At 34.5% G+C, this 14,632-nt stretch overlaps 1 protein-coding gene across 1 annotated transcript; it reads right to left on the bottom strand.

Moving 5' to 3' along the window:
* Positions 1-2,074: 2,074 nt before the first annotated feature.
* LOC110689589 (transcription factor MYB3R-3-like) lies at positions 2,075-12,974 on the bottom strand. Its single transcript, XM_021866351.1, has 9 exons — positions 12,811-12,974; positions 12,237-12,450; positions 10,938-10,989; positions 10,678-10,735; positions 9,534-9,628; positions 9,280-9,383; positions 7,530-7,658; positions 3,590-4,655; positions 2,075-2,595 (listed from the first exon to the last, which is right to left on the bottom strand). The coding sequence occupies exons 2-8, from the start codon at positions 12,392-12,394 to the stop codon at positions 3,596-3,598; spliced, it is 1,656 nt and encodes a 551-aa protein (XP_021722043.1). The 5' UTR covers positions 12,395-12,450; positions 12,811-12,974; the 3' UTR covers positions 2,075-2,595; positions 3,590-3,595.
* Between the last annotated feature and the right edge of the window lie 1,658 nt (positions 12,975-14,632).

The raw sequence follows: 14,632 nt of genomic DNA on the forward strand, positions 1-14,632 counted from the left end.
TGACTGACTCATTCTCTCTCCTCACAAAACGCTCTGTTCTCTCTCCTCCTCTAAAGAACACCTCTGCCGGAAACCTAGGTGCTCGCCGGAGATCCGCGCCGCAGCCGTTTCTCCGGCGAGGTTCCTCCCTTCCCCCTACTTTTAATTTGCCAGGCGCCAGCGAGAGACGAGCATCCTCTGCTTTCGTCTCCTTTAATCCGCGTTCTTCTCTGAGGTGGTTCCAAACTCAGAGAGCCGCCGGAGCTCCGGCCGCCGCGGCCTCCGCGACCTCTTTCCCCCTCCTCTGACTTCTTCTTCTCTTGGTTTCTGTTTTCCTTCCCCTTTATTTTCTTTTCCCTTCTTGGGTTTGGAGGTTTCCTCACTCCGTTATCCTCTTTCTTCTTGGGGATTTTAATCCTTTTGAAGGTGTTTGTGAGAGCCTTTTCTAAGGTTCGAAGGTTATGAGGGGAGTGTTTAGATCGTCCCCCTCCGTCGCCGTTGCCCACCTTTGTGTGGAAGGTTTGCGTTTATTCAAAGGGTCTCTCCGCCGGTGAAACAAGGCCTAAGGACTAGGCCTAACGCCGCCGTCATAAAGGTCATCGGTAATTTTCGTGACGGAAACGGTAAAGTTAGGGTTAGGGTTTCGTGGGTCCTTGCACTGGAGGGCTAGGTCTAACGCCGCCGTCAAGAGTAGTTAGTGACGGAAACAGTGAAGTTAGGGCTAGGGTTTCGAGGTTCCTAGTGTAAGTGGTTTTGGGTTGTCGGGTTGGACGGTGCTCTCCTCTAGTTTGTTCCATTTCTTAAGTATGTTTGTTCTTAGTATTTATCAGAGTTTACTTGCCTTAGTTTTTGTTATGGTATTTTAGCCCCCGTTGTTTGTTTTTCGGGCTATTTAGTTGTTTTGGATATAGTATTTTGGATGGTTGTGTGCAGTAGGAGTTAAGCCACTTTGTTAAGGACAATGGGGTGTTTACTGTGATAAGAGAGGTTACAGGTGCGGTTGTTGGGGGTTTGAACAAGAAGTTGGCCTTGGCTAAGGTGAAGTGTGTATGTTGTTGGAGTGGTATGGGTTTGGTTTCTCTTCCCTCGGATGTAATGATTTTTTTGGTCATTACTCCTGATTCTTATTATCTGAAGCAGGCCCCCAAACTTTGTTTTGGGGTTTCTCGAGACTCAACGTTGTCAAAGCTTTCTTGCCAACAAGGAAAGCTATTGATTAGAAGGTCACTAGTTCAAGTGACTCGTTTGATGACCTTACTTGGTGATGAGTTGATCCCGCCAGGTAAGGAAGTGCTAGCCATGGTCAAACAGTTTCGATCCCCTCCGTTGCTCTCTTCATGAAATGTAGTATGTTTTTGCTCCTTGGTTTGTAAGGAGTCCCTTATCTGCGACTTATCCGACTAATTCAAGTTTATTTTCGTCTTTAATCTCAAAAGTTGTTGTAACGACTTTAGTGTTAAAAGCCATAGTTTAAGTTTAAGTTCTTGTTCTGTAGGTTGTAAACTCTGATTTAATGAATACATTTGCTCGTCAAAAAAAAAAAAAAAAAAAAAAAAATTTACGAACATGTTATTATCTGACATCTGTCCATTGTATGAGATTTAACAATGTGACACTTATTTACAACAAACTCGACTTGACCATCTTATACAAAAAATAAATAAATAAAAAAAAATTCTATATACATGAAAAACCTTATAAAATTCATAGTAAGACATAGTTATGAAAAGAGATTTTCTTACATATAATTATTATGAATACAAAATTAGAAATATTTCGTATTTTTTTCAAGGTTTTACACAACTTATACATAAACACTAATATAACATCAACATTTATTAGAATTTATTTACACCTCTTCATATAATAAAGTAAACATTAAATTCTATTATGATGTCAATTGTCAATTTGTCATTGCAAGGTAGACCTAAATGGCTAAATTAGCATTACCAAATTTTAATTTAAGGTTAGCAAGTGCAATGTAAAAGGGACCTACCCCCTCGTGAGCAAAAAAAAAAAAAAAAAAAAAAAAAGAAAGAAAAAGTGCGATGTAAAAAACGGTGAGTAAATGACAATTTTTTCTATTTATTTTATTTATAACAAGAGCAAATAAACGTAGCTATTGACCAATTACATTGACGTTACAATTTATTAAATGTTCTAAAAGAAAAATGATAAATTAGGCTTTTCAATTATTTCTATAGTACTTTGTATCCAATCTAAATTTTCGACCTAAATGTTAGTATGAAGTGCCTGTTGTTAGTGAGGACGAACACAGCCTAAGTTGTTGAAAGCCTTTCTCATCTTGGATCAATGTTTTCGACAATAATCACCAACAAAATAATGAGGTACAAACCAACAGCAAATTCCATGGACACTGAGTCACTTTTAGCTTTGGAAACGTCTATTGGTATAAACAATTGAGCCATTGTTGTAAGCTGATTATCGGCTTTAATGTACACAACTCCTGCGCAAATCATCTTTTTTACGAAGCTTGGTTCCCTCAGATATGCCTGATCCTCTCTGTTCTTCGAGACGCGATTAACAAAACACCATCTCCTAATTTTCTCAGAGATGGGCTCATGAGGGGTATGATGCTCTCTTCAATTTCTATACCTGAAACGTAGGCAAACAGTATTTTCAGGGAAGTTATACGTCAATATTACACCATAATAATATATACAGTAGGCAGTAACAGACAAATAACAGAAAAATTGACGACCAGAAGATCAATCCAATAATTTGCATTTTGAACACACTTATCCCACACCAAAAAGACTTGGGGACAATCAAATCATATATTGCATAATGCTTGATGTATGATAACCACCCACATCATCTCTAAATCTCCTAATTACTTTTTGTTTGATTTATCAAGAGGTGAAAATTAAAACCATTATGGGGGCGTTTGGTATGATTGATGAAAAGGAAAGGAATTATTTAACTCTTACCTTTTCATTTGTTTGGTTTAATCATGGAAAGAATCACTTAAACCTATCTTCCTTTATTTTTGTTTGATGAGAGTAAGGGTAATTGTTACCTTAGGTTTTAGAGAGGTAACAAATGGGTGGAAACCATCACCCCTAACGGTAATTGTTTTCCAAACCTTCCAACCAAACACTTGGTAACGGTAATGGTTTATTTGAATCCGTTTCCAATGAAAAAACACTCCAACCAAACATGCTCTATATCTTCTCAAGTGATGCCACTATTATCTTCCCTCCATCCCTCCCCCCTCTATCTTCCTGTTCCCTCTTGCTTTTTGTGCTATTTCTATCGAAAAACCACTAAAAGCTAACTTCCTTTGAAATAGCTTAGTTGAATTCAAGAAAACTAAGCCATAATGTAAGAAAAATATTATTTTAAAAAAAAAATGTAAGAAAAAAATTAAGGGCTCAAAAAGCTGCACAACCAACACTGTCGAAAATTTAACACTTCAAGCTTGTCATAAATTTGAGCTTTGATCAGGTAAGACCACAAAATCATGATTTTCTACCATATTATGAGTATGAAGCATGAAATTAAGCCCAAAGGATGGAAATAAAAGAAGGTGCTAAAAACTTTTTACATTAATTTGTGTGGTAACTAAACTTTGGTAAAGAACACTTACCAACCACTAGGTCACCCCCATCTTTGTATGCGATATGCCTTCCCTGAGAGGAGAGTTGCCTCTGAACTGCAATTCTAACGATTTCGTGTCACCTTCTTTCTCTTTGTCCAATGTGAATTCCAGCTGTTTCTCCACAGACTTGATAATAGCTGTGCGTTTTGTTCTTAACCGATATGGCGGAGATGCATTAAAAGGCTTTCCATTGCAAAATTCATTCACAACAGAGGAATGAGATGGAGGAGTGGGAATTAAGCTTCCATCCTGATTCATAGATTGATGTATTGCACTTCGCTGCTCAATTGAAGATAAGCACCTATCTTTGCAGGAAGCTTCATCATATTTTCCATTCTTTTGGGTTTGAAGGGTTTGAAATTGTACCTTTCTCTTTCTCATTATGGAAGGAGTATTAGGAAATGTCATAGCTGCAATTTTCAATATAGATTCTGGGCTATGAACAGAAACACCATTGCTCTTCACACTAGGTGGAGTGAAGAAGCCTGTGCGTGATGTGAGTGGTGCTGGGCTGCAATCAGATTGTGTGCAACTGTTGGTCAAGTTTGATTCTGATGGACTACAAGTTTCGTACTGTGGTGGTTTATAGTACAGTGACCCATAAGTTGGATTTACAGGCTGAAGAGGAGTAGCAGCATCTTCGTTTTGACCAATCACATCAACACTTCTGCATTTATCAGGTGATGGTAATGGTAAAGAGTGTATATTTTTACAGCTGAATATATAAGATGATCGCTCCACGACATCAGAGTCAGCAGTCTCATCAGCAGGACAGCTGGATGGACCCATTTCTTGAAGACTGCTAGCCATATTCAACTTGATATTTGTGTCTTCTGGTACATGGTCTGTAGCACCTGAAGAAGTCTGAGCAGATGAATCGGATTCCTTATTTGAACCAACCATCAATTTCTCATTGGAAGTGGGTATTTCTATATCCCGTGCATTATTTTGGAGATTATTCTTTGCAACAGGTGGGAGTTTACCAGTGGCCAAATAAAAATCTAGCTTCTTCTTCAAGGAACTGTTCCAGTGATTTTTTATTGCATTATCGGTCCTATAACAAAGAAAAAGCAGAAATATGATGTTACAGGCAACTCAAAATGTCAAAATGAAAATACAGTTTATAAAATTCCAACAAGAGAAACGACAACAAGTTTTAACAGCCTAGGCTACAGTATAATTCTGAGTAGGCTGTTTAGATCAATTCAGTCGACCCACAAAAAGCGTACAATCTTTGTCAAGGAATCAACCTATTTCTTCAGCTTCAGATCTTGAACTTTGACGTGCAAAGAAAAGGTAAAAGCAAATCAGGTTTCCATACACGGTCTATCATATCCAGGGCTACAGTCTAATTTAATGTAGACTGAGCCACATCATTGTGAGATTATTCTCAGGGATTGACAAGTTATGTCCAATGATAATCACCATACATTAACATATTGTGATCTTATGTATTAGTCTGAAGTAGACTGAGCAAGAATCACTGTAGGGGGAAGAGGGTGCAGTCAAGTCTCCTTGTACTTTGTCAGGGACAGATTTCCAAGAAGGCTGAATGGCAAATTGATCAATCTTAAGGATTGAAAAAGTATTCAATGTCCAAAAACCATGGTTCAGCCGTGTTTTTTAGCACTAGGGTCCTTGTCAGAGGCTGAATAGTTGAAGGTAAAACAAAACAAAATCTCTAGAGACAGTTTTTGTCAATCGGATTCACTGGCATTACCTCCACTATGTATGAGGCCACAGGACTAGCAGATCATTTCCCATTAACATGTATAGGCATCACAGGATGGCAAACAAAGAGCTGAACTGTTAGAATATATGGGAAATTTTTTTTATGTATATATTAGTTAGTTAGGTGTATATATCTTCTTCTTATTTATCTCCTAGTATATACATAAGAATATATTCCCATATATTCTAACATGAACCATATGCATTGGATCTGAACTCTATGTGCTTCTAAGTATTTACAATGGCAAGTTGATGCTATCCGTAACAATCTATACTGCTCGAAAACATTCAAGGAGCTGCAATATTCCATATCAAACATTAAAGAAAATCTATGGTCATAATCATGTCAACAGAACTCCACCCACAAAATCTTTAAAAATTAACCTTACCAGCTCTAAACTGGTAATGAGCGGTGATGAAAATTGTAAAAAATAAGGTTTGAGGAGGGACTAGCATTATCACCATATTGCACGAAATCTTCTTCACAAAGCTTCTTATAAAATCATTAACATTATCACCATTTATTATCAACAACCAAATGGGCCATTAAGGTTTAAGATAAAGCAAAGATATAAGCCAGAAAAAGTGTGTCCAATACAAGACATATTTCCAACCTAGGCCTATGATTAAATCCCTAGAGACGTCCAATTAGAGTCTGGTTAGCACCTTATATCTGCAATTATAGGTTGACAATATCTGACTCATACCACCAGTCACCCGAAAGAGTTAAAAAGCCATGCTTATTTCTATAAACTGTGGTGGCAATGTCTGACTCATACCAGCAGTCACCAAGAAAAAGTTAAAAGCCATGCTTGCTTGTTTCCATAACCTGTGGTTAGAGAGAGGGGCAAACAGTAAAGTAGACAGATTTTTTATCGAGTCACAAGCCTATAACCATGCAATTTCCCTAAGCTTAGTAGTTAAAGAGGAGGCAAACTATAAAGTAGGATTTTTTTTTTTTTTTCTCGAGTAACCAGCCCATATAGAGCAGGAAGGTTAAGGTTTTTACTCTATCACTAGTATTCCATATCAAGCCAGCTCGCAACCAATTATCTAGTTCCCTCATGTTCCAAACAGAGCACTTCAAATGTTCTCTTTTAACAAGCTTCTCATAATGTTAATATGAATAATTCCAACTATGCATCATTATACAATAAGAATCCCAACATATAAATTACACATGGTTAAACCGAACTAGATAATTGGACCAACTACGACATGCAATTCTCATAGTTGCAATTAATATTGTCCAATGTACATGCCCCGTAGTTGGAAATATTTTTGTTAACCTTGGCTAAAAGGTGCAAAAAAAAAAAAAGTATTCATGACACAAGATTTGGCAATAAACATATGTGATAAATGTTATAAAAAAACTCAGCCATAATCAAAGACATTTCTGCCATTGGTTGGATCCCTTTCTTGAAGTAGTTTTTCTCCGGGAAAAAAATTCCCTCCACTTCTAAGTAAGGCCCCTTCACCTTAAAAGCATACTTCCTCCTTTCCAATAATATTACAACAAGGGGGGAAGACACGGAATTTAAGATGAGGAGAGATATAGAGAAAAATAAAGATAGAGATCCATGTGATGAGGAGAGAGATAGAGAGAAAGCATGTACAAATATGGTAATGTTGCAATATTTGTTAAAGATCTTAAATTGGTAATTGTTGCAATATTAGGGGAACGGAGGAAGTAATATTTAGTAAATATAAGTTAAGTTAAACCAAATATAAGATAAGTTCAGTAAAAAATAAGACAAGTACAGTAAAATAAGTTAAGTTCAACAATAATAAGTTAATTTCTGTAAAACTCGGTTTTAACCAGTAAAAATTAATAACTTCAAAGAACAAGTGAAATAGTTAAAACTAAGTTATAATAAGTAAAAAAAAAAAAAAAATTTAATTTTAGCAAAAATAAATCAAAATTATTTTAAACTTCAGGCCTAAGTGTTGTATCTGCTTTTGAAATCGGAATATGATTCTCAATTTTTGTTAAAATAGAATGAATACAAGTAAAAATCGGAATATGACCTCAATTTTTTTGTCAAAATAGAATGGATACAAGTAAAGACTAAAATGACACTTATTGCAAAGTAAGTATCTCAGAAGTTCAAATAAAGAACCATTCCAATTACTCAATAAACACTCAAAAGTTATGTATATAAAGTCACCTTTAAAGAAAGCAAAAATCTTTACTCACCTTCCAGGTAAATACTTGGCTATTTCTGCCCATTTGTTCCCGTATATACGATGTGCATTCATAAGAGCTAGCTCTTCATCCAATGTCCAAGCATCCTTCTTTATATCTGGATTCAAATGATTGTGCCACCTACGAATAAATAAAACATCAGTTCACTGACCACGAGAGGGGAAAGGACAACAGCAGAAAAGTGATATATGACTCTTGAAACCAATGCCCTAAACCCAACTTCAAGGATGAAAGAGATTACATCGGTCTGACGGCCTTAAATTAACATGTGACTCATATATTGACTTCCTAAGTCCAAGGCCAGGCTCCTATCTATGATCTCGTTTGATGTTGCGAAATTACCATCCCACCACAAGAGACTTGAATTCCAAGATTATGTAAAGTTTTATAACTTAATATACGTCTATTTAAGCCCCCATGAGAATAGCCAACGAGAGTCAAATTATTCCATTTTCGTCTGTATCAATTAAATTTTAGATGTTCAAAACTAGTTGTCAAGTTTCTAAAAAATAACAACAAAAACATTTAGGTGCCATTAACTCACTTCCCACCACTAGAACTTAGGGTTACAGTTTCATTTAATTAAAAATAATACACTAATACCTCTCATCACATCTACTTTTATATTAAAATAGCAATTGACAACCACGCTTCAAATCTCCATCTAAGACTATAAGTCCTAATGATTGGACACACAAAAGGGAATAAACTTCTAAAGCTAACTTCTTATGGTATAAGCTATGAAATCTAGAAAGTTGTGAATTGTTATGATCTTAACACGAGATTCGAATTTCAGGCTTTATATGGGCTTATGTAGAACCAATATATATTTATGGGCCCCTCTACTCTTTAAGCTAGCTTATAGGGTTTTACAGAAACACTTTAGTTTGGCCACAAAAATTTTAACTGCTTTTGAGATATAAATACAATTTTACATTATTTTGGCCTATTTTTAATGTTGACCTTTATTCAAAAAAGAAAAAAAAAAGTGAGGAATGTTTATACATCTATCTATTCTATGCTATAATTAAAATCTCTGGGAGTTAAAATCTCTTGGAGAGACATCATTCATTCCTGCCTAAATAACTTTTCAAATGCAAGTTACTTAATAAATTAATAAAATAAAAAGAATTACAACTAACCGCCTAACCTATTTGCTAGATAGTGGAAGAAATACAATGGTAATTTACATTATATAATTTACATTATATAAAAAAAAAATGTCTTTTGTCAACTTTCAACCACAACCTTCAAAAGCAATCCTCAATTTATACGCAATATAATTTATGATTTAGGTTTTTTTTTATTATTTTTTTTACCAATAACTACCTATTTTAAACTTTCTCAATTAACAAAGAAGTGACCGTCTTTCTATGTTGTATTTTTCCGTAAAGTATATCCCTTGCATTTACAGATACATTCTAGTAATTGATAAAAGAAATGAGTATCTAATGGTCAAATAATCCTTGAGATGCTAAACCTAGAGTTTGTCCTACAACAAACTTTGTAAATCACCATGTTTGCCTAGGTTTCTTCTTTTAGCATTTGGAAACTTTTGGGAAGTCCAGCAAAATGGGCATTAACGGGTTGATCCAATGGTCACAAGTATCACCAAGTTTATGTTGGATGAAGGGGGTGTTAATGAATATGAATACAGTTGTACATTTTTCCGCCACCAACTTCACAACAATTCATAAATGGATCCTGAAACCAAAATAGTATAGTTTGTTTGTAAGCTTACCGTTCTCGGCATTGCTTTCCAATACGCCCAGGTAAAGACTTGGCAATCACAGACCACTTTGTAGGGCCATATCTTGCCACTAACTCAATAATTGTTTCATCCTCCTGCAATTAAAAAAAGGGTAAAGCAATACTTATAAGAAACCCAATGAACATTAAAAAATTATTTTATCCTCCTACAATTGAAAAAGAGCAATACAATACTTATAAGAACCCTAACAAACATTATATAAAAATGATAAGGTGACATCTGACCTCTTGAGTCCATGGTCCTTTTACAAGCTCAGGATTAAGAACTTTCTGCCATCTGTGCAGACATTGTACTTCTGATCTATCTGGGAAGAACTCGGCTGCATATTTGAACATTGTAGCATATATCAGTGAAATGCATTAATTCTACATAAACTTCCATTATCTGACTAATTTCATCCATTAACATATACACGTCAAAACTGAAGACTAACACTAAGAATTGGATAAGCAATTCTATAGTTTTATGCAATTAAAAATTGACAATTGAGAAATTATCAGCATTGCAAATTTCTTGATGCTTAAAAAGACTCTTAATTGGCCATGCTTTACTTACTTTTATGCTTGAAGAAGACAATGAAAATCTATCTACAATACAAACGACAATGTATAAGGAAAGAGTTAAATTTTACAATTCAAATGCAATTTGAAGTTGATTAAAAAAAAGAACAACAATGTTTTGTTTAACCCTGGAAATTCTCTACAATGGCATACATTTGCTCATTTTTTGTATAAACAAGAAAATGATTATGTGTGACACAAGTAAACAAGAAAACCCCCCCTCATATTCTCAATGTTAACCCAATGCTCATCCACCTCAAAGAAGTACCTTGGCATATAAGAAAATTCTAAACCTCATACTGGTATATATGTCGCATACTATGGCACCTTGGCAGGTTAAACATCATGATGTGAACTATGAATTGGAAAATTTCCACTATATTGTGTAGTTCAATTAAACTATGAAACTTCTTTTTATGTTCTAAGGTGGGGTTGTGGACATAAAAATTAGGGTGAGGGTGGTGGTTAGTATCACACGAGGCAGACAATAGATTCTCTCCCACTGAGCTTTTTTTTCCTCATATCATATGACAGGAAATGAGCAAGACCAACCTTCTTGCACTATAATATGGCAACCCAATGCCAACTGAGTTTTTTCTTTTTTTCTTTTTTTTTTTTTTGGCATGGACCGCATAAGCATCAGTTTTGCAAAGATTCAACCAAACACTATGTAGGTTTGCTATAATTCGAACTCATACCATTTATGTTTCCAATGAAAGAGCCCCAATTTCAGTAAAGTAGTGAAGGAGGAAATCATATGTAAAAATGGTGTAAATTATCAAACTGTAAAACATGTAAGGAAACAAACCTATTTTTTTCCAACTCTTTCCTTTGAAAGTTGCAACTGCATTTCGTAATGTTTCGTCCTACATATAGCACTTTCCTTTATTAGCCAGCAAATAAAGTGCAAGAAATAGACACAATGACAATACAGAAATCCAGAGAAAGGCTGGTGGGAATTGAAGAGTTGTCAAAGTGTATATACCCACATTTTTAAGCTTAAAAAAAAATTAAAAAAAAAAAAATCACATTCCCTGTTTCGGTAGAAATATTATCTTTAATACTAACCTCTTCTGGTGTCCAACCACCCTTTGCTCGCCTAATTGGTCCTGTAGTCCTCCTACAAAGAAAAATTTGCTGACAAATCAGACTACATAAAAAAAATTGCATCAGTCAAAAGTCACTTGTACATGTAGATAGAGATAGTGCCTCAAGTGTGAAAATGCTAAGAAGCATTAGAAAGGGAACATACACAAAGCATACTGCTTACACACACCAGACTATGACATTTAATCCCTTGATTCATAGAGTATGATTTGAAGACAATTCTTTAACAGAATCTGGGACATTAAAATGTGAAATGATAAAAGAGAACGCTACACTTAAGCAATATTCTCTTTATATTGTCCACTATAAAAAGTGTTACCAAGAAGACCTCTAGTAATCTTCAAACATGAAAACAATTATTGTGGAATACTCTCTCTGTTTCAATAAAATAGCTACAGTTTGAAATTTGGCACCATTAACAAAGTTCACTTTAACCATCCTTTACAATTTATATGGAGGAAAATTATAGTCATGTAGAAACTTTTTATACTCATCTCAATATATGAATATTCAAAATATGAACTTTTATAAGTTCTACACTAGTAAGCATAAAGCTCAGCATCATCCATCCCACCACTCCACGATAGCATACATCTTAACATTGTACATTGTAATTTACTAAGTTCCGCCTCATTCAAAGTTGTGTCACCGAACAAGATTACCAAAAAGCATCACAATTTCACTCGAATACCTTGGGTATAACAGTACAATATTTGAGAATTAAAAAAAAAAAAAAGAAAAGAAAAGAATCAGATTGCTCTAGGCATATAAGGCACCACACAAACTCCACGATAGCATACATTTTAACATTGTACATTGTAATTTACTAAGTTCCGCCTCATTCAAAGTTGTGTCACCGAACAAGATTACCAAAAAGCATCACAATTTCACTCGAATACCTTGGGTATAACAGTACAATATTTGAGAATTAAAAAAAAAAAAAAGAAAAGAAAAGAATCAGATTGCTCTAGGCATATAAGGCACCACACAAACTCCACGATAGCATACATCTTAACATTGTACATTGTAATTTACTAAGTTCCGCCTCATTCAAAGTTGTGTCACCGAACAAGATTACCAAAAAGCATCATAATTTAAAATACCTTGGGTATAACAGTACAATATTTGAGAATTAAAAAAAAAAAAGAAAAGAAAAGAATCAGATTGCTCTAGGCATATAAGGCACCACACAAACATAAGTGAATTCATAAAGTTTATGTCAACGAAACACGAAAGTGGAGAGAGTTGAGCTTCCGATACCTATGAGAAGGCGAAGTGGCAACCGGGCTACAAATGCCCGAAGACTTGAGACTAACACTAGCACTACCCTCTTCCTCGGAAACTGACGAGCTCGAAGCAGCAGCTGATTGTTTATTCTCCAAACAACACTCTTCCGCTTTCAAATCACCTTCTGCCATCTCCAACTCTAATAATACAATTCACTAAATCACACATCCTAATCACAATCACCAACCTAATTGCCAAAAAACCAATACACTCATTAAAAACACATAAAATCAGCAAAAATCCAAAAATAAGTCACTAAATCAAAATCATAAACCCTAAAATCAAATTCTTATGAATCTCAACTAACTGTACATAATCAGCATAAACAAAACACGGATCTTACCTTCAATTATCAGATCAATACAACAAACCAAGCAAAAATTAACAATAAATTCACAAATTCATCAAAGAAAACGAAAAAAAAAAAATCAATTACACAACTTATTAAATTCCAATCAAAAAATCAAATTCAAGAAAATAAGAAGAAAATCATCAAAATTATAAAACAAAAAACGTATAATTTAAAATCAAATTAATAAAAACAAACCTTAAAAACTGGCGGGAATCATTGCAAAAAAGGAAAATTTAGGTTGCCGTTGGAAACAACAACAGCAGATTCTAGAGAGAGAAAGAGAGCGGTTTGCCCGTTCAATGTAGAGAGAGAAAGAGAAGGGCTTTCAGAAAGACGTTAAAAAAACAATTTTTTTTTTAAAAAAAAAAGAAAAAAAAAAAGCAAATGAGAGAAATATAACGAATATAAGATCACCGACGTTGCCGTTTAATGCCGTTAGAAAGAGATTCGTGAGTTGTAATTTAAGTTTTTAGAAACCCTATAATTTAATGGACGTTAAAGTTAACACTTTTTTTTAAATTAAAATTAAAAGAAAAAGAAAAATGGGAGAAAGAAGTTTGAACCTAAAACGGCACAGCTTTGGGTTGTGGGGAAAGACTAGTCGTTAGTTTATGATGGTTTCCCGGGCGTTTTGTGACCGTTGGATTAGATAGTGAAAGTGGGATTGTGTAAAGGGTTCGGTGTAATTATTGGTGATCAAGGAATCGTTAGTCAGAGCTTATGGATGTACTCAATGGTATTATTGTTGGATTAAACAAAGAGGATTTTTTTTTTTCAAACTAAGTTTTATTATCAAAGTATTTTGCAAAGTGGACTCGTGGAAAAATTATTTATCAAACTAATCTTTCAGGGTAAAACACTGTCTCGAACAACGTTTTATACCCTGGTTTGTTTAAAAAAATATTCAACGAGTAAAACGCTGTCGGAGACATGTTGACTTTTTTTTTTTTACAAAAAAATTTCGTAATTGTTAATTTCAGATTTAGAAAAAAGAAAAAAAATTACACAAAAAACGCAAACTCAATCAGCGTATTTAGTTAATTTTTTTTTTTTAATTGTTAATTTCAGATTTTAAAATAAAAAAATAAAAAAATTACACCAAAAATGCTGACTGAGTCAGCGTTTTTAGTTTTTAGTTTTTATTTTTATTTTTATTTTTTATTTAAATTCTTAATTTCAGATTTTATAATTAAAAAAAAATAAAAATTAACAATTTTTAAGATATGAAATTAACAGTTTTTTTAAAAAAAAAAAAATTAACTAAAAACGCTGACTCAGTCAGCGTTTTTAGTGTAATTTTTTTTTCTATTCTAAAATCAAAAATTGCAAATTTTTTTTTTTTAAAAAAAAGTCAACATGTTAAACGCTGTCTCAGACAGCGTTTTACTCGTTGAATATTTTTAAAAAAAAAACCAGGGTGTAAAATGTTGTCCAAGACAGCGTTTTACCCTGAAAGCTTAGTTTGGTAAATAGTTTTGTCACGAGTCCACTTTGCAAAATACTTTGGTAATAAAGCTTAGTTTGGAAAATAGTCCAAACAAAGAACTGTGGTGTTCGTGGATTTTTGTACAACGTTGGGTTTAAAAAATTATGACTGTTGTTTCGGGGTTTTTTGATGTCCTACGGGAGAGTTACAATTCCAGGACTAGATCCGTGCGCCTGTACCTGCAAAACATAGGAAACTCCGGTTGGTAGGAGCTCCGCCTCCGACGATCAAGTTAGAACGTGTTTAGGAGTAAAAAGTGCGGAAAGTAAAGGTGATCTGGTTTCTCCGAAGAGAGGAGTGATCAGGCTAGTTGCGTGGGCAACTTTGGAAGGAGTGCAATTAATGCTAAGTAAGGTCTAGCAATTAGTATGCACGTGTGGTAATCTCTGAATGAGTTAATTCAAAACTCTTTAATGGAGGCTAATTATCTGTTTATATAGCCTCGAAGTACGTGCCCAATACTAGGTTAAATGGAAAACCTAGGACTGATTGGGCTTGCCTTGGGATTCGGACCTTGTTGGCCGTTTTCCA

Source organism: Chenopodium quinoa, unplaced genomic scaffold (genome assembly GCF_001683475.1).
Source record: "Chenopodium quinoa cultivar QQ74 unplaced genomic scaffold, ASM168347v1, whole genome shotgun sequence".
In the NCBI taxonomy this organism is placed as follows: Eukaryota; Viridiplantae; Streptophyta; class Magnoliopsida; order Caryophyllales; family Amaranthaceae; genus Chenopodium; species Chenopodium quinoa.